We start from the raw sequence: 19,070 nt of genomic DNA on the forward strand, positions 1-19,070 counted from the left end.
ATGAACCCACGGGAGTGGCAGATCCACACCTCAAGCCTCGTGTTCCCTCCAGGGCAGAGGCTGACTAGAGAGGTGAGCTACTGGTCCAGTTCCTGTTCTTTCCCGGCAGGTGCACAGAGGGGACCGTGCATACTGGCGATGTCACAGGTGACAAGCTATTCGTTAGCCATGCAGCCAAGTCCTCTATCAGGTCCGTACTGGGGGTCCTTGATGGGCTCTTGGGGTCTTTGGTGAAGCCAGATGCCCACACTGTCTCCCCCACCCGCACACCCCCCATGCTCCAGGCACAGGGGCTGCTCATCCGTCTGCCTCAAGAACTCTTCCCTGACTTGGCCTGGCCAATTCGCACCCATCTCACAGGCCTCATCATGAATGAGGTTTCCCCGGGAAGCCCTTCCTCCCCTCCCCCGTGTGAGCAGGGGTTCCCTGCTGTGGCTCCCAACCACAGCACCAACCCTACTGTGCTGAGGCGACTATCCACTTGTCTAGCTCCACTGCTTCCCGAGATCAGAGCAAGTATCCTACACTGTTTCTTTTACCTCAGTTAAAGCTGGGTCCTCAAGGCTGGGGTGGGGGGGGTCTCTAGCCGGGCTGGGGAGGGGGTGCTCCCAGCATGAGCCAGTGTTTGGGGAGGATGTGGCAGCACCGGACAGCACCCAGGCTTGAGGTGGGCACAAGATCACAGCAGTACTCGGGAGGCTGGGAAGAGCTGGGGCCACTGCTTGGAGTCAGGGACCTTCTGTCTGACATCTGACACCCCATGCTGCCTCCTACCCCCGCCCCCAATCTCTTCCTGCCTGCAATATTTTGGCAGTCAGAATACCCAGAAAGTCTAAAGCAAGGCTGCTGCTAGTTCCTATGGAGACTTTGTGCTAATTAGAAAAAGTACGTCTTCCTGTCGACAGACACCTGGGCCCACACGAGGGCATATGGCTCAGGGTGCACGAGTAGAGGCTGGGCCTCAGCTCCTTAGCCTGCTCCCCTGCAAAGTCCCACACACTGGCCATGCTCAGATGTCCCCTCCACTTCTCACTTCTCTTCTCTGCCTTGCCAAGAGCCAGGCTCCATCCAGGGCTTGGCCCCAAGCATCCACTGTGGCCTTGGTCAGTTCCTGCTTACTCCTCTCCCACCTCTAGGGCCCACCAGGGAGTCCCACAGCACCCCCAGACCCATGTCTGCAGCTGGCACCCACTGTCCAGCACCAGTGGTTGCCATGGAATCCAGCCAACTGCTGAGTGGGAAGCTCCCCCAAGGCCTGGGACATTGAGGGTCAGTTTCCAAGAAGAAAGCAAGCCCCCCAGACCTTCCAAACAGGACTTGCCCACATATCGATGCGGCCTTGATGTGTGGGTCCCGGCAGACCCTACCTCCACAGGCAGACCCTAGAAGGGCCCGTGCCATTTTATCCCCAGCCCGCACTCAGGGCCCTGCTGCCCAGGACATGGTGCTCTCCAGAGAACAGCCCGAAAGCTCCTCACCCACAGCGTGCCGGACGCCTTGTGCCCGACACCCCCTACAGAGCATGGAGCCGTGGCCGTGTGGCTGGCCGAGCTGGAGGACTGGGGGATGGCTGGACCAGTCCCTTGGGGACCGGGAGGCTTTGGTCCCACCTGCCAGCAGAGTACCATTGCCATGGTTGCACAGAGCCCTGCCAGGTGCGTGTGGCCAGTCTACCAGCTGCCTGGTCTCAACATCAGATAACGGGGCCCTGCCACAGCAGAGGTGAGGACCCGAGTCCCTGCATGAGGCCTTGGCAAACCACAGGCCTGCTCTAGACCCAGCCTGGCCCCGAGGCTCCCTCTGAGCTAGCTGAACCTCACTGAGCTGAGTGGCCTGGCCCACAGCCTCCCGTGGTTTCTGTGCATTCGTTTACTTGTGTTTTCCTTCCTCCTCTTTGAGGTGAACGCCCCTCAGGACAGGATGTTTTTAGAGGAAAATAGACGCTTCCGGGAGCTGCTGCAGCCGAGCTGCTAGTTGATGCTACTGCCCCACGGTGTGGGGACTATGCAGCTGCCCTGCCCTCCCCGCCCTCCCTGCCCAGGCAGTCCCCCTGCCAGCGCCTCTCCCGCGCCTGGCTGCTCAGGAGCCTGCCATGGGCCGAGTAGGCCAGCACCACCGCGGAGCTCAGCCTGCCTGTGGCAGGAGGGAAAGCAAGGCTCTGCAGTGAGGGACCTAGGGAAGTCCAGAGATTTTGCTCCCCTAGGATTAAAGCCAACAGGCTCTGTAGGAAAAGCAGGAAGAAAAGATCAGAGACACAGAGTTAGAGACAGCAGCCCCCGCCAGAAACAGCCAGCGCCCGGCAGAGCTCCGCCGCCAACCAGCATCTGACTGCTCGTCCCTCGGCACTTTAAGGCATGGGCAGACTTTGCAGACAGGGGAAGCGAAGCCCAGAGAGGCTCAGCAACTTGTCCAAAGTCTCATGGCACATAGAGACACATGTGGATTGGAATCCAGCCCCATGGGGTTCCTGGCCAGAGATCGTCGTCACTCAGGGGCAGACCTCACAGACTGGCTGGGAGCAGGGCCAGCATGGAGACCACACATGTGAAACCCGGGGCTCCCAGATTCCCCTTCCCTCACTCTGAGTCTCCCCACTCAGACCTCCAGCCCACCAGGGACCCAGGATCCCTGACGCTACTGGTTAACTCCCTGCCAAGAACCTTTCTTGTGTCACTCACTGACGAGCAGCTGCCTCTGACCTTCAACTAGCCTGTGTGAAGGGTGCCTCCGCCCTGTCCTGGTAGGAGCAGACTCAGTTTCTCAGTCATCAACAACTAAAGGAAACGCGACAGGTCATTCCTCCCCCAGGGTCTGGCCTGTGCTCACCCCTCCACACAAAAGGAGGGCTACGGACAGCCGCTGGCCACGGCAGTGGCTCTCACGGCGTCTTGTCTAGAAGGGCAAGCATGCTGCCTAGGACGAAGAGCCCAGAGAGCCCAGGCAGCACCTCAAAAGGCGAGGGGGCTGACAGAACCTCCAGGGTGGGTAGGGGAGGAGACTTGGAGATCTCAGCACTGCGTTCCTGCCCCGATTAACAGGAGCCAGCTTTGCTCTGAGGAACAAAGACATGACGCGGGTCTCTGGTCTGCTGTCTCTACCAGCCCCAGGAGGACAGTCCTGCCCTGGGGCCATGGCAGAAAGCTCCCTTGGGTCTCACCCTTGTAGTTCCTGCCATTAGCTTCTGCCACCCTTGGGGCTCTGCCTGGACTGAGCTGAGTTTCCTTGTTTCCCCGAGGAAACAAGGGACAGGGCAGAAAGGAGCTGCCGCAGGCTTCACGACTCTCACCAAGCCCTTCAGGCTCACTGTCCGCAGACTAAGGAGTGCAGGACTGCTTCGGCTGCCACAGGGGCCCTCTGAAGACAGAGCCCCTCACGAGGCTGAGTCAGGGGGTTCCAAAAACCGCACAAGACAGCTCTTACAGATAGTCACCTGGTGTAATAGTGTAAAAATACACGGGAGAAGGGGAAATACCAAATTCCTTGGGAGGATGAGGAGTACAGAGGGAGGGGGTAGGGGTAGCCAAGGGGACCCAGCTAGGGCTATAAAACCCCTTTTTTTTTCCTTCCCAAGAAGGAGTGGATAGGTATGTTGTCTAAGAGGCAAGGAAGCATGGTCGTAAGGGCAGGAAACACAGAAGCCTGGGTTCAAATCACTCCCCCAGCACTTAGAAGGTACAGGTCTCCCTAAGCCTTGGGCTCCCCATCTGCATAATGGTCCTATCTCATGGGGTTGATGTTGGAATTAAATTAATAAAGAACAAAATAAAAGAAAGAAAAAAAGACAACAGCAAGCACATCCCTAACCCAGGCTTTTCAGGAAAGCAGGACTTTGTGCCAGGCTGGGTCCACTAGTCCTTGATTTCCTTTGGACTTCTGCCTGATTGCTATCAGGCCAGACTGCCGAGCTCTTGACTGGACTTCAGTGACCAGAGCCAGGGGAATGGAGGCCAGAAGAAGCCAGAAAAAATTGTTCTTGAAATGCCCCAGCAGGATGTGTCCATGGTGGGATGGGCGGGAGGCAACCCAGTGACAAGGGACAGGACACACCCATGTGCGCGGACACCTCAGCTTCCTCAGTCAGGCTACTCCCCGTGACTCAGGGCCTAGGACAACTTCTGGTCCAACCCCATATCACATGGAGGAAGGCACCTACTCCAGAAAGGCCCAACACTGAGCGCCAAGCTAAGCAAGGACCAGAGCCATAAAGCAAAGTGTCCACGAAAAGACAGTGAATTTCATCCTGCACGCTTTCGTCAGGCATCAGACCTGACTGATCTTAAATGTTATTTGGAAACACTTACCAGGGCAACATTTATTCTGGAAACCCCTGCTTCCAACCATGAAACACAACCCCCATGGCCCTAACAACCCTGACTTGTCAGATACCCAAGGAGGAAAAGTATCCTGCCTTGACCCAGGCCCAGGGCCATGAGGTCATGCCTGTGAGGGGCACTGAGGGCCAAGTGTGTCCTTGGGGCCAGAGAACCCAGCTGGACGCAGCTCCCGTGCCCAGCGAGGGGGGTTCCACTCAGCACTGAGGCCTGCAGTGCCCCCATCTCCACACATTTGAGAACAAAGTGGCAGAGCACTGAGGAGCATGGACCTGGGGGTAAAAGAGACCCAAATCTAAGCCCCGACTCCTCCGGGTCCCAGCACGTCCTTCACCTTTCTGAGCCTCAGCTTCCCCATCTGGAAAATGAGAGAGGAGTAACAGTCACCACTTTCTCAGCTTCCTGTAAGGGTCTCCATACTGGGACCGAAAGTCCTGGGTGCCGGCTAGCACTTGGGGAGTTCTTGACACAGGGACTGCTAAAGCTGCCGTTACTCCCTCAACTACGGTTTGCTGAGCACCTGCACTACGCCATGCCCTGTGCAGGGACTGAGAGGCCAGTGGGGGAGAGGACAGATGGGGCCTTGGCCCCGTAGGTCTTCTCCAGCCCTTTCGGACCCAAACCATTGGAACCCCACCAGCACAGAGCCATCAACCCTCCTGGCCTTAGCAACCCCAGCTGCATGTGTCCCTACATCCTGCAGACTATGGTCATCCCCGAGCCCCACCCATGGGGCTGCCCACCACAGCTGGGCGGCTCCCGCCTCCACAATGCTTCCAGCTGGCCAGCAAGCTGTGGGGTGGCTGCCGCAGCCTCGCACACACCAAGCAGCCGCCCTGCCTGGACCCTGGCTGGACCCAGCAGAGACCTCACTGCTGCTGCCACAAAGCTCTCTACAGGCTGTCTCTCAGCGTCCCTGAGGGCCCACCCACCCTCGGCCTGCCTGGCCACTGGGCCAGCCACAGAGCCATCTGATTTGAATGAAACTTCAAACTTAATGACTTTCATGCTGGTTATTTAAAACGCAATGTAATTTTCTTAAACACCCTATTATTTCCTTTGATAGCTACAAAGCTTCCCCCAATCCCATAAGCATGTTTATTTTTAGGGAAAAGAGTGGTTTACAGTTGGTCACAGAGACCATAGGGAGAGGGAACCCACAGAAAGCAGGGCAAAGAGTCAACTCCAGCAGCCTGGAGATCCGCAGCTGCCCTGCCTTCCTGCTGGGCCCGGCCCTCCGCCGACACCATGGGGCCTGGGCCGGCTCCCACCCTTCTCACGCCAGCACATCAGCCAATGGCCCTCCTGTCCACCACCTGACAGTGGCCAATGCTCCCCCTCCACAGGGCCTCCTGTTCTCATCTGTAAGATGGACCACTAGCTTCCCAATGAGTGTCCCACAGACATTCCAGGCATGTATGGACCTGGGAAAGGGGTCCTGGGGCCACCAACACAGCCCCAGCTGCCTCCCTCCTGCTTCCTCCAGACATTCTGCCCTGGGTAAAGCCTTGGGGCCTGAAGCTTTGACCAGCTGGATGAGATCTGTGCCCAGATAAAGTGGCCCCAGGCAGGGGCTGCCCACACTGGGAGGGTGGGTCGGTGTGGCCCTGCCAGTCAGGGCTCCCTGTCAAGGGAGGTGGCCTGCTGGTGGGTGTGCGTGCAGAGGTCAGCTGAGCCCCACCAATGCGGGGCGTCCTCTGGGAGTGGCTATTTTTAGATCCTAGGCTTTCATGTGGCCAAATGATGTGGAGTTTACAAAGCATTGGTAATGCGTTTCAGATGGTGGCCCAGCAGACCAGGAGGCTGGGTCTCTACCCCCAGAGCCAGGTCAGAGTTAGTCAGAATGCCCTCAGCCTAGACTCCCATTACCTGTCCCCCTCCTCCCATCTTCCTTGCTTGATGGGAAAGCTGGCCTAGAGCAGTCCTGGCAAGGCCAGCAAGCACCTCCTGAGGCCCACCTGAGTGGCAGGTGTCTCCAGCCCACACTTCTTTGAACCTCAGAAATCCTTCCTGGCCAGGGAGCCCACTCCCAATATAGAGAAGGAAACTGAGACCTAGAAAGGTTAAGAGATTTGCTTGAGATCACACAGCCAGGAGGGAAGGTGGCTATGTCCTTTGGCTTCTTGCCTTCAGGGGCAAACTGGGCTTTCTGGGAGGGGGGGGTGTGCCAAACCTGGGTAGGCAGCCCACACATGGTGGGGAGGGGCAGCCCTAACTGCCAATCCCCAAAGCCCACTCTTCTTGGGGTGGGCCATGTCCTGCCTACCCATGCCTTAGCCATGCATTCGTCATTGAGAAGCAGACAGTGTGAGGCCCCAACAACTTTCCTGTCTCTGGAGAGAGAAATAATTGACTGTCTTAATGGGAGGGGTAGAGGAAGCTTATTTGGCAGAATGTCTGCTTCCTCTGACCTCCAGGGAGTCCTGGTTAGGGAGTGGGCTATGGCACAAAAGCTCTGTCACCAATCCTCCTCTGGGCTCTAAGACCAGGTCTCTAGCAAAGCCCAGGCAGTCAGTCTCCACGGAACAAGCTCCACCAGCAGCCCCGCCACAGGAAAGGGCCAGACTCACACCCATCTTGGCCTTAGCCCAGGCCATGGCCCCCATCCAGCAGGGACTGACCCTCCATGCATGAGGGGACTGCGCCAAGGGGAGTTCAAGGTTCCAGCAGGACCAGAACAGGCCAAACCCTATGACCAGGACAGACCCACCCGGGACCCACCTGAGAGACTATGCATGCTAAGGCCACATTTTTTCAAAGGGGGGCGGTGGTGCCCAGGAGCAAAACCCAAGCATGCTAGATCTTCAGTGTCGGGACCCCACTGCCTGAAGGAAGAAGCTGTCAATGTTTGAGGTTCTCAGAGACCCTGCCCAGACCAGAGTCCTGCTAAAGACAGAGCTGAGAAGAGGAGCTCTCTATGCCCTGGCCAAATCACCAGCAGACCAAGGGACCTGACCTCTGGGCTTCAGTTCCTCTCCGTCAACAGGAGGCCGAGACCCTGGGCTCATGACTCTAGAGAGAGAGACTGGGAGTCAAATGAAAATGCAAACATCCACCTCTGAGGCTCTGTTTCCTTGTGTCAACCTTGTGTCAGCACACTGGGTCTCCCTTGCCCAAAGCCTACCCCCTCCCTTGGCCTTTTGCACTCCTCTTACCAGCTTGGGGCCTCCCAGCGTCCACTCTGCCCCAGCTGCTAGCCCTGTCTGCCTCCCCGTCCATGTCCAACTCATACCATCGGCCAATAGTCACCGCCTGGCCCTTCTTGCTGCCAACACACTGCGTGTGCCCACCAGCCACTCCCGGGCTCTGGGACCAGTGCTGCCTGCATATCAAGGTCACATGCTGGGCCCTCCCTGCTGGCTCTTCTCCAGCCTCACTCGTGCTCCTCATGGACCCCCGGCTTTGCAGTGCCCTTCCAATGACCAAGAACATACTCATTTCTTCTGTTCTCTGCTCAAACTGCCCCGCCCCCAGAGCGTTCTCCCACGTCACCTGCGCAGGGTTCGAGCTTGTCCTCTCAGGAAGCTCTTCTGGCTGCCACCCAATCAGCCTCTCCTTCCTTGTTGCCTTTCATCCAACTTGGACAGAACCTTGAAGTTAACTGTGAGCCCCCAGGAGAGTCTCTGCCTCAAGAGGCTTGAGCTCGGTGGGGTAGAGACTATCACCCCTCTGTGCTGAGCCAAGGCCAAGCATGCAGGGGCTCAGAAAGGCCAAAAAGGGCCTGGAACCAGGATTCTAGATACAGCAGCCACTCTGTCACAGGCCAGCTGAGGCCCTGGCGCCACTGTGTTCCAGGCTGCCACAGGGGAGCCAGCTATTGGGCGGAGGGGCAGTAGGCGAGGGGGCTGCGTCCCAGCTCAGCTTCAGAAGCAGCCCCCTGCCACCTAGCACAGCACCCTTTGCAGGAGAGCTCTTCACCCCGTGTTAGTAACCCGCCCCTCCCCCGTATTTAATACTCATAGCATCGGCCGTGTACCAGGGACCCCACACACACTGCCTCCATCCATGCCCCAGGAACCCAAGGAGGTCAGAACCGTCCTTCTCCTCGTTTCTAGTTGAGGAAACTCGGGCTTCCAGCAGTTAAGGAACTCACGCAGGGCCTCTCAGCCAAGGAGTGGCCGATACAGTATTTGAGGGTGAGTCTTCCAGACAATGCCTTCCCTTTCTGTGCCTTTAAGGGGCCTTGGATAGGTCCCTTCCCTGACCTGGCCTCCTGTCCCCACTGGTAGAAGGAGGGTGGTTACCCAAAGATCTGTGCACTGTACTTTTGGGGAAGGGGGGCCCTGTGACCTGATAAAACACCTGTTTCCTCCACCAGAGTCTTGTTTGTACACAGCGGCAGGAAGCAGCCAGTCACAAGGCGTGAGGGAGTGTCGCTGTATGGCTTCAGGACCACAGGCACTGAGGAGCTCCTAGGGAGGTGGCAGCGCCCCTGCCCCTCCCTGCAGCTGGACCCACCCTCATCCAGCCTGACCTCAGCAGTCATTTGACTTGCAAGCAGGGCCCCCCCCCCAGTCCATTCTCACCGCTCAGCTGAAACGCCTTTGCTGCAGGGGCAAGGGGTAGGCTGTGGTCTTGGGAGACTCAGGAGACCCAAGAGGCCATGGGTCGCAAGCAGCCTCGGGGAGGCTGCCCTGAAGCCCATCCCTCTTCTGCCCCACTCACACCTGCATCTCGGAGCACCTGGGGAGGGAGGCAGAACTATGGAAGTTGGCTTAGTAAAACCCTAGGACAACTGGGTGAAGACTACCGGGCCTTGGTGACCAACGCAGGGCTCTGTCAGCCCCGCCAGCCCACTGAGCTAGAGGAGTGGGCAGCAGTTGGTAACTGCAGCCCCTGGGGATGGCGGCGGCAGGGGTCTGCAGGAGGAGCCTGCTTTGTGGTGCTCTCCTGAACCTGAAAGGCAGCAAGATGGCACCCTGAAAGTAAAGTCGCACCTTGGGGGCTGCAGATTTTCCAAATACCACAGCCAATACCACACAGCCTTCCAAGTCAGGAAGGAATGCAAGTCAAAATAACTTTTAAGTCCCATTTCCCACCATGAACTTATTAAATGAACAAAAGAAAAGAAGAAACTCCATGTTGGGACTTTGAGTGATTAGACACTGCAAGGCACCCACAGCAAACCGGCGCCGGAGGGGAGCAAAATGCTCTAACTGTTGCTACCATTTTATTTTTAAGATTTTCTTCTTTTATGTAATCCCTACCCCCGGTGTGGGGCTCACATGCACGACCCCAAGATCAAGAGTCTCATGCTCTACCCACTGAACCAGCCAGATACCCCCGATTTTTCCTGCCTTTTGACCCGGTAATTTTCCTTCAGCGTATTGCTCCAAGAAAATAATTAAAAAGGAAACTAAGGAGTGATTTGTACATAGCATCATTCCCACTGGCAAGGAAGGCAAGCTGTGAGCAAACCAGAAGCTGCCTGAGGGATAACAAAGATGCTGTCGGTGGGCACCATCTGGGGGTGGCAAATATGTACCCCCACACCAGGGGAAGAACTGGGGCAAGACATGACAGGGTGCAGGCACGGGTGACCATGTGAGCCAAGGTCTGAGAACGGTCTGGGTAGCGTCTTACACAAAGGGCTTCTAGATGGGTGGGGAAGGGGGGCTCCTTTCAGATGAGTCTTTGGGCATGGTAGGAGAGGATCTCAGGATGGACTGAGCAGTGAAGGCTCCCATCCTGGCTCCAAGAACAGTACTTCCCCCTCCCAAGAATTCCTAGGTGACGTATGGGAGCAAAAAAGGGGCCCATACACAGGGTGCCTGGGTGACTCGGTTGGTTGACCTTCTGAGTCCGGATTTCAGCTCAGGTCACGATCTCAGGGTCTTGGGATCCAGACCCATGTGGGGCTCCTTGCTCAGCGGGGAGTCTGCTTGAGATTCTCTCCTTCTCCCTTTGCCCCTCCCTCCGCTCGCTTGCTTACTCTTTCTCTTAGAATAAATAAACCTTAAAAAAAGAAAGAAAGAAAGTGGCTTACATACCTGTGCCCCTGTCCCAAGCTGACCCCCAGGGCTCTGACCCCCAGGCCCCTGGGACCCAAAGTAGAGATACAACCCTCCAGACGGGAGTCTAACCACTGAGCCACCACTAGCCCCAGATGAGCCAGGAGAGCAAGGGAAAAGGGATCAATTATGGCCAAACCCCCACCTCCCAAGCCCAGGACATGCAGGCACTGCTGCCTCCACTCCACACTCCAACTCTGGGAGGAGGGCTCACCACTCCCACTGTGTGAATGAGGAAACGAAGGTAGAGAGACACTTTGGACAAATGGGCTGCCTTTGGCCTCAGTACAACGAACGAGTGCAACATAAAGCAAGGCCACCGACTATGGCCTGGAGAACCAAGGTGGGTGATGCAGCAAAGGCCTGGGGGAATGATAGATGGCCCCACTTGGATGTTCACAGGAGGTGTTTCTGGGTAAGTGATATTTGAATTCGGCCCTGAATGACAAATGAGAAGATGGCAGCTTTCTGAGAGCTAGGGAAGAGAATTCCTAACTGAGAGAACAAGGGCAAAAGTCCTGAGGTGGAAAGAACAGGATGAGTGTGAAGCAGAGGGAGACAGTGCAGTAGCTGCTATTTAGGGAAAGAGGAAGAGTATGGTGCAGACAAGGGGGTGCTATCCGCAGGGCTGGCCCACCCAGGCCCTAGGGCTGTGGTGAGTGGTTTGGACCTTACTCCCAGAGCAATGGAAAGCCACTGTGGGGTTTCAGCAGGCAAGAGAAGGGATCTTCTCTTGCTGGGCTGCTGTGTGGAGACTGGGTTGGGGGTTAGGGCAGGGGTTTGGGGGTGGGATGCCAAGGTCAAGGCAGAGGGAGCCCTGAGGTGGCCATTACTGCCTCTGGGTGAGTGATGGCCGAGGCTGGGCTTTAGACGGAGACTAACGTGGAGAAGTGGGAGATCTGGCATGTTTGGAGGGGAGCCCGGTACTCTTTGTGCTCATGTGCTGGCCAAATCTGCACCTTCAGGAAGTTGCTTGGCGGACCCTCCTCCACAGCCCACAGCCCACGTGGGGGCCAGCTCCACCCAGGATGCCCCAGCAGGGCTTTCTGTGACAGCACCCCTCCAACCAGGGCAGTCTGGTCATCTGTCTCCTCCACTCAGCCAGGCACTCCCAGAGGCAGAGGCTGGTTGTGATCTCTCGGGTGCCCAGCCTGATGCCAGACCCCATCTAACAAGGTTCACTCCAACCAGGGCTGATGATCAACCCTCACTAACTGTCCCCAGCAACACCAGGCTGCTCCCTCTCTCTGAGGCTATGGAGGGCTGGGTGGGTGCATCTCTGCAGAGCTTCCCTGGACATGGTGGCTTGTGTCAGCAGCACTTCCTTCCTCTGCTCAAGTCTTGCTCATACCTGCACCTCCTGCTCCCCACAGGGCTTGTTAGCACAGCCCTCATCTGACCTCAGACCCTGGAGCCTGGGAATGTGAGCTCAATGGCCTGGAACCCAACCATGAGTCCACTGCCTCCTGGGTTCCCCCACATTGGAACTGATGCCGAAGCCCATGGCTTGAGGGGCATGCACACACACTCGGATAGTTGCAGAGGTCAGGCCTGGGGAACGGCCCCAAGTCCCTACAAGAGCCAAAAGGCTCAGTCTTTTCCTTTTTTTCAACTGAGATATGATTTGCATATCATAAAATTTACTGTTAAAAGTATACAGTTCAGCGGTTTTATGTATTCACAAGGTTGTGTACCCATCACCACCGTCTAATTCCAGAACACATTCATCACCCCAAAAAGGAACCCCTTACCCATTAGCAATCAACCCCCATTCCCGTCTTCACTCAAGCCCTGGCAACCACTCATCTGTGCCCCATCTCTACAGATTTGCTTATTCTGGACATTTCATCTAAACGGCAAAAGGCTCAGCAGCCTTCCAGGCCATAGACTCCAAGTGGAGCCCACAGGAAGGACCACAAGAGCAACCTGCCCTCATCTTTTTTTCTGAGAAGATCTGCACCAGTCCGGCAGTCTCACCCATCCAAGAGTCTGAGTTTCCTAGGAAGCGATGCCTTATTCATCCCAGAATTTCCTCAAAGTCAGGCCCAGGACAAGCTTACTGGCCCTTCTACTCCCACCCCCAATCTCAGAGCAAAACAGAACAAACAAAACAGAAACAAGGAGCGACGTCTGGTTGAGGCCAGGAACAGTCTGCAAGCCCACATTAGATGCCTCACAGACATCAGCCACTTTGACTTAATTCTCCTTTCCCAAAACTGAGTTCACTAGAAGCCACGTACCAGAAAAGCAGCACCCTTTTAGGAAAAAAAAAATCTTCCTCTACCTACTGGCAGCTGGATGTGAGGTGGTCATTTGGTCCGCCGCCCCGGCAAGGTTTGAGTCTGCCCACTTAGAGACATCCAACAGGGTAACCACATGGGCATGCCGCCCACAAGTGGGTAGAGGAGGACCCTGGCACGGGCTTTCCCACTATGTGGGGAGGTTAGGCGACTGGCCTTAAGAACACTTCAGCACAACTGTCGACTGCCTGGATTCTCTCAGAGAAGGCAAAGGGGGCCAGGGGCCTAGTTCCCCACGGGCAGGGGCTGGACAGCATGACATCTGTCCCCCTAAAGAGGGGTTTAGGAAAGCAGAGCTTGGGAAGAAACCTCCAAAGGCAGTTTTTCCTCAAGACCCTACAATGGACTTCAGACCCACTATAAGAGTATCTTTTCTGTTACATGTGCTCCCAAAACATGGAGTCAATCAAATTTGCGTTTAAAAATCAATAGTATTTTAAACATCCACACAACTTTTCAGGTTAATACAAGCAACTACCCCGATTTGCTATTCACTTTTAACTATCAGGTTTGCTTAAAAGAGGCTCCCCTATATTCATGGACATCTTCCCCACCTGGTGTCACCCCAACTTAGGCCCTTGACTCTATCCTTGTCCCCAGCCCCACAGAACAGCTGGTTTCAGCACATGGAACATCAGCTCCAGAGCTTGTCCTCCTCCTCCAGTGTTTCCCAGAAGCCAGGCAGTGGGAAGCTGCAGTTGGGTGGGGAGTAGGGCAAGGGAATTTACCTCTAGAGGAGACTGTAATATACAGAAAAGCCTCTGCTATAGCTTAAGAAAGAAGCCCAAGTTGAAGAAACAAATGACACAGGCCAGGGTAATAGTGATGTTTCTGCCCTCACCCCCCACCCCAGTCCTGACTGTTGGAGTTGGCCATCCATCCGCCTACACTATGACCAGTGTGAGCTTAAGGACACCAAATGGTCCCGTTACCACACCCTTAAAGAGAACGAGGCCCTCCCACTCTGGGCACTCTCCCACTGGCCCAGGCCATGAAAGGAACGCAGAAATCCTGCCTCTTCCCTGGACCGCTGTGGAATCACAGAGCCTGGAAGGGAGCTGCCCCTCCTAGGACTGTTTTAGGGCCTAGGTCTTTCGTCTACTCAAGGCTGTCACGGTGACCCCAGCACCCTGTGCAAGCAACTCACCTGCTAGCAATTTGGCAGCACTGTGTTATATCAAGTTGGCCCAAAATCTAAGGGTTTAGACGTTCTAAGAAACCCAGGAAGCATCTATGCTTAGCATCCACTTGAGTAGGGCAGAGGTCTCTGGGGAGAGGCTCTGCATCAGGTGGCAACCCCTTGCCCCATAGACTTGAAAGAAGTGAGCACCTCATAGACAGAGCCACCCTAGAGCAGAAGAAGCACTCAACCAACATGCTGCTTCTGCCTCTGAGAAAACGTGGAGTCCAAGGGGCAAGGAGCTCATTTCTACAGTCAACAGTTAACCAAGTTTTCCATTCTGGGGTTTCTACAGAGAAGCCTCAATCTGCCTTCTCACCTCCCAGCAGCTTCAGCATGAAAACAGCTTTCAGAAGCAACCCTCCTCCCTCCCGATCTGAAACAGCCTGGCAGTCATCCTCTTCCCTCAGAGGTGACCCCCCCCAACTAGCCATGTGAGCCTCCCGCACTGGGCCTCCATTTTCAGCCACCAGAGTTCCCCAAACACTTGGTGTACTCCAGGCGCTCTAATCTCACCCTCGACTTAGGCCAGCTGAGGACAGTCTGAACCACTAATCTCAACTTTTTTTTAAGTGCAGTTGTACTGCTCCAATGCACTCAGAATAGGCTCTTCACCCTTTAGATCATCTGTACCAATGAGGCAGAAAAGCATGGTTTGTAACAATCACGGAATCTTTTTGAAGAACTTAAACCTATTCAATTAGCGAAATCATTAAACGGGCCCCTTACCCACACCACTGATTTGAAATACCTCTGCTAAACCCTTCCCAGAGCTTATGAGAGCAAATCAGTCTCATAAAAGCCTGCTTTCTACACCTAGCGTTCAGTGGCTAGCCTAGCCCGGGCGGCTCGGGCTGGAGGCAGTCTGCTCTTCAGGGTCTTTCTCTGGCAAGGGGGTATTCATGACAATAAGAGGAAGAGTGAGTACAGCCTGTTTCTCCTGCACAAGGAAGAGCTCTGAAACACACTAGCCTTTCTGCCCATTTCTCCAAACACCCAGGCTTGGAGCTTAGGCTGGGGGAGTAGGCAAACTGCTAACTCCACAGCTAAGATCACCCTACCAACACTACCCTCGGGAAGGGAGGGGATGGTGTCAGCTCAAAAATTCTGGGAAAAGACTCTACCCTGGCATTACCTAGCACCAGGACAAGGGCCTGCACCTGCTTGTGAGCAACTTAGGAAGACAAAAGCCAACAGCTGGAGAGAAGGGGGTGCCTAGGGTGGTCTCTCTCCTTCCTTCAGCAAAGTTCTCCTGCTTCAGATCCCACTGGGTGTGTATGGGAAAAGGCACCAGAACAGTTCTCATCTATCTTGTTCTAGGCAGAAGTCACTTGTTGCCCATGTCCCACATACCTGGTCAAGGAGGTAACAGGCACAAGGCCTGCCCGGCTGCCGGGGCCACTTACCAGCGGGGGCTGCGGCTGGGGGTGCTGCCCTGCTCCCGAGGGGGGAGGGTAGTGCATGAGCAGATTGAAGGCGGAGTAGACGGTGTCTTTGTACATGCCGCTGGCGCACTCCGGGGCCTTCAGGCCTGGAAAAACCACAGCTGGGTCAGACGTGCCCAAGTGGGTGGCTCGGGCTGGAAGCAGTCTGCTCTCCAGAGAAAGAACTGCCGAGGGGTCCCGCTCACGTGTGTGACCGGAGAAGGCACGGGCCCCAGGTGCCTCAGTTCGGACGAAGGACCACGAGTTCAGGCCTCCCCTTGGCGGCCCCTACTTGACCCCCAGCCCGCCCTCTGGCCAAGGAACCTGGGCCAACGCTTTCTCCTGAAGGCTGGGGATTAGGCAGTCACCTGGGCAAGAGGGGAGGCGGAGATGGCGGGGGTCTGTTTACTCCTATAAAGGTCAGGGCACCGGAAGTGACTCGAGCCCGGCGGCGCCCGGGAAACCCGCCCCCCACTCCCCCCGCCCTGGCTTTGCCGCCTCCTTGATCTGCCGTGGAGGGTGGCCCTCCGGTGCCCCCAACCCCGTCCTCGGAGGCCCCCCTGTCCTTCCCGGACCCTTAGCGGGTGGAGGGGAGGCGGGCCAAAACTCACCGTCCTCCAGAGACTCTGGAAGTTTGTCGGGGAAAAGTCTCTGCGAAGCGTGCTCCCGTCCGAGCGCCTGCGGGGAGATCCAGAGGAGCCGTGAGGGGCGCGGAGCTCGCGGCCCGGGACAGGAGGGGTCTGAGGGATGGGTACCCCGGGGGCCCGGGAGGGCGGGGCGGGGCCGGCCGGGCGCGGGGGACGGCGGGCGCGGGAGAGGCGCGGGGCACGGGCCGGCGCTCACCTCACCCCCGACCTCCGCCTCGTCGCGGGCCCCGGTGCCGGCCCCCGGGACCCCCGCGCCGCCCGCCGCGCCCTCGGACTCATTGACCAGCGACGACTTGAGCTCGGCCAGGTCGCGCTCGGGGCCCGCGGCGCTGTCGCGACTCTTGTCGTCCTGCTCCTCGCCCTCGTCCTGGAAGGCCAGCAGTTCGTCAGGCGCGCCCAGGTCGTCGCCCCCGCCCGCGCCGCCCCCTCCGGAGTCCAGCTGCGGCATGGTGCGCTCCGCCCGCCGGGGAGCCGGGCGCCGGGCGCGGGAGTTCGGGGCGCGGAACCGGCCCGGCAGGCGGCGAGCCCGGAGTCCGGACCTCCGAGCCCGAAGCACGGCGGGCGGAGCGCGGGCTGACTCCGCCTGGGCGGGCTGCGGGCGCGGGGCGCGGGCGCCAGGCTGAGCGGCTCCTGGAGCTGGCGGGTCCGAACATCAAAGGCGCCGCGGGCCCAGTGCAGGGGGCGGGGCGGGAACGCCGGGGGCGGGCCCTATGGGTGGGCGGGGGCCAAAGTCGCCCCGCCCAGCCCCTCCTCTCCCCGGAGAGGCTGGGACGCGAACAGCGCGCAAGATCTTAAAGGGCTCGCTCTCCCCGGCGTCACTCTGGCGTCCGGACCTTTCTTCCGAAATGTGGGAACTCTAAAGGAGACTCCTCACCCAGCTTCCTCACCTACAATAAGGGATTCCCGCTCTGCACCCAGGTTTCTCTCCCAAGTGCCGAGGGACTGGATCCCCTAGGCCCTGCAGCGGGAGCTGGAACGCAAGCCAAGGTGTAATTGCTTCGGTGAGCCGGCCAGTGCGTCCAGGGCTTGAAACGGGGCTTCCTGGAGGTGGGAGGCTGTTCGAGACTGCGCGAACCCCGGTTTTCAGGGTTAGGATTCCTCAAATTCCCGTTCTCTGTCCTGTTCTCCAACCCTAGGCCGATCTGGGACCTCCTTCCAGGCAGCCCAGATACAACCCGAACACGACCATATTCCCCTCGCAAATTTATGGAACGCCTGTTTGCGGGGCTCGTGCACCACACATGTGACGTGCCTCTCAGCCCTGTGGCATCTCTGAGGCGCGAACAGAGCCAAGAGAACAAGGAGGAAGGATCCCCCAAACCCCGTGAGGATCCTTCAGCCACCCACCCCCTCCTTCCCTCTCTCCCTCCCTCCCAACTCAGTTCTAAGCCTAGAACCTGGGGCCCAGGGATGCGAGGCTTTGGGCGGACACGAGGGCCGCGGGATTCCGACGAGGTGTGGGTCATCAGAAGCAAGTCAACACGGGAAGTCGCATTCCAACGGAGCCAATGGACTCGGAGCCTGACGCCCGCGGACTCTCGCAAGATCCAGGTTGCGGGCTCCATTAGGGTCAGAGGAGAGCGGGAACACGCGCCAGCTTCCATCATGTCTACAATGCACCCGGGGCCGTGTCCACGCAGGCCTCCACAGCACACTTGGCCTCGGCTCCACCAGTGTATCTGCGAAAGACACACGTCCTTTAGAGTCGCGGTGCAGTGAGCCGCAGCCCGCAGCTGATTTCTGAGTTGGATTCAGTGTAGACTTCCCCATCTCTCCTTAGAGCACAGGGACAGAGGGTATTTGAGAAGGAGGGTGTCTTGGACGCCTCTCCTGCTCGGAGACCCACGGGACCCCTGGCAGCGGCGCAAAGCCGGGCCGGAAGAGGGCCTTGCCGCACCGCCCCTCCGGGTCCGGGCCCAGCCTGGCTGGCTGCGGATCAAAGAACCAGGGCCGTCCTTCTCGGAGTTCAGATCCTATCTGCGGCGGCTCAGCGGGGCGGCTGGGCCTCCTACCGCATGGCTGGAGTGCCCACTTTTCCTCCCTTCCGGGGGCTGGGGGTGGGGATTCCTAATGCTCAGTTCGGCGATGGAGATGTGGAGAAAAGCCTGCCCATTAGGTTCCCCTAGTTTCCTTTTCTGGGTGTGAGCTTGCTGCTGAGTCTCACTTTGTCCCCACTGGGAATCCCCAACAAATCTTAGCCTGATAGAGAGGGGAAAAGGCATAGGAGGAGGGGCTCATGCCCTCCTCCTCCTCAGCCCTTGAGGTTATAAGATCTAACTGGGCACGAGCCTCCTCTGGGGAAGCTGAATAGGAAGATGGATCTGCCTAACTCAAAGGATTTGGGTGACCCTGCTAAGCTGGGGTCTCCCTTTCAGGGTGACCCCAGCTTAGCAGGAGCCTCCTCCAGGACAAAGATCCCCAGACCCATGAGTGGACACAGGACAGTGGCAGCCCATGGAGAGAGGAGAGAAGTCAGGGCAACAGTGAGGTGGTTTGTTCTTCTCAAGAAGGCTGAATTTTTTCAGCTTAAAGTATTAGCGTTTAATCAGAGATTATGGATTTTCTGCTTTATTAGTGTAAAAACAGCCTTTCTTTACAAAAATAAAGGTGGAGATTGATTTTTTAAAACGTCCTTATTTGGCAGAAGAAAACCTTGTGTCTCTCCCACCCCCAAATCTCTTTGGACATTTTATAGGGTTGTGGAATCCCAAAGTCTGGGAACCACTACCCTACAGGATCATGTCCTACTGGGTGGAAACAGAGGAGGAGGCAGGTGAGCAGGGAAAATAAGGGTGTGAGGAAGGAGAGGTAAGGAGGGAGAAACAAGCTGAGTATCAGATATCTATAGCCACACTGAAATCAGCTTGAATGTCTGCTAGGGAGAATCCCCTATGTACCTAACCCAGGGATCAGGCTGTGGAGAGAAGGGAGACAGTGGTGGAGTTCCTGTTCTCCAGAAGGCATTGTTTGTTTGAGAAGCTGAGAAATTATGAGAGCCAAGTTTGTCGGTTATTAGTCTATGCAGACCATGGGCAGAAGGAGCTCAGAAGGAGATATGGGAATCAATGTGGCTGGAGTCTTCCTGGAGGAGGCAGACTTCATCTGGACGTGGAAGGCTCTGTAAAGTTTGGCGAGATACAGAGGAAAAAGAGCTCAGGCTTGTCTACCAAAGGCAGG

General features: G+C 57.0%; 1 protein-coding gene across 11 annotated transcripts in view; it reads right to left on the reverse strand.

Moving 5' to 3' along the window:
- The window catches only part of TCF7 (transcription factor 7), a 31,561-nt gene extending 15,114 nt beyond the window's left edge, over positions 1–16,447 (reverse strand). For all 11 annotated transcript variants that reach the window (XM_044227571.1, XM_044227562.1, XM_044227620.1 and 8 more), the window contains exons 1-3: positions 16,090–16,447; positions 15,858–15,924; positions 15,229–15,353 (exon numbers count right to left, since the gene is read on the reverse strand). In XM_044227571.1, the coding sequence (XP_044083506.1) occupies positions 15,229–15,353; positions 15,858–15,924; positions 16,090–16,341 (444 nt within the window). In that variant the 5' untranslated portion in view covers positions 16,342–16,447. The remainder of the gene's footprint in view (positions 1–15,228; positions 15,354–15,857; positions 15,925–16,089) is intronic.
- Positions 16,448–19,070: the final 2,623 nt, after the last annotated feature.

The sequence above is a fragment of the Neovison vison genome, chromosome 1 (genome assembly GCF_020171115.1).
Source record: "Neovison vison isolate M4711 chromosome 1, ASM_NN_V1, whole genome shotgun sequence".
NCBI classification, from domain to species: domain Eukaryota; kingdom Metazoa; phylum Chordata; class Mammalia; order Carnivora; family Mustelidae; genus Neogale; species Neogale vison.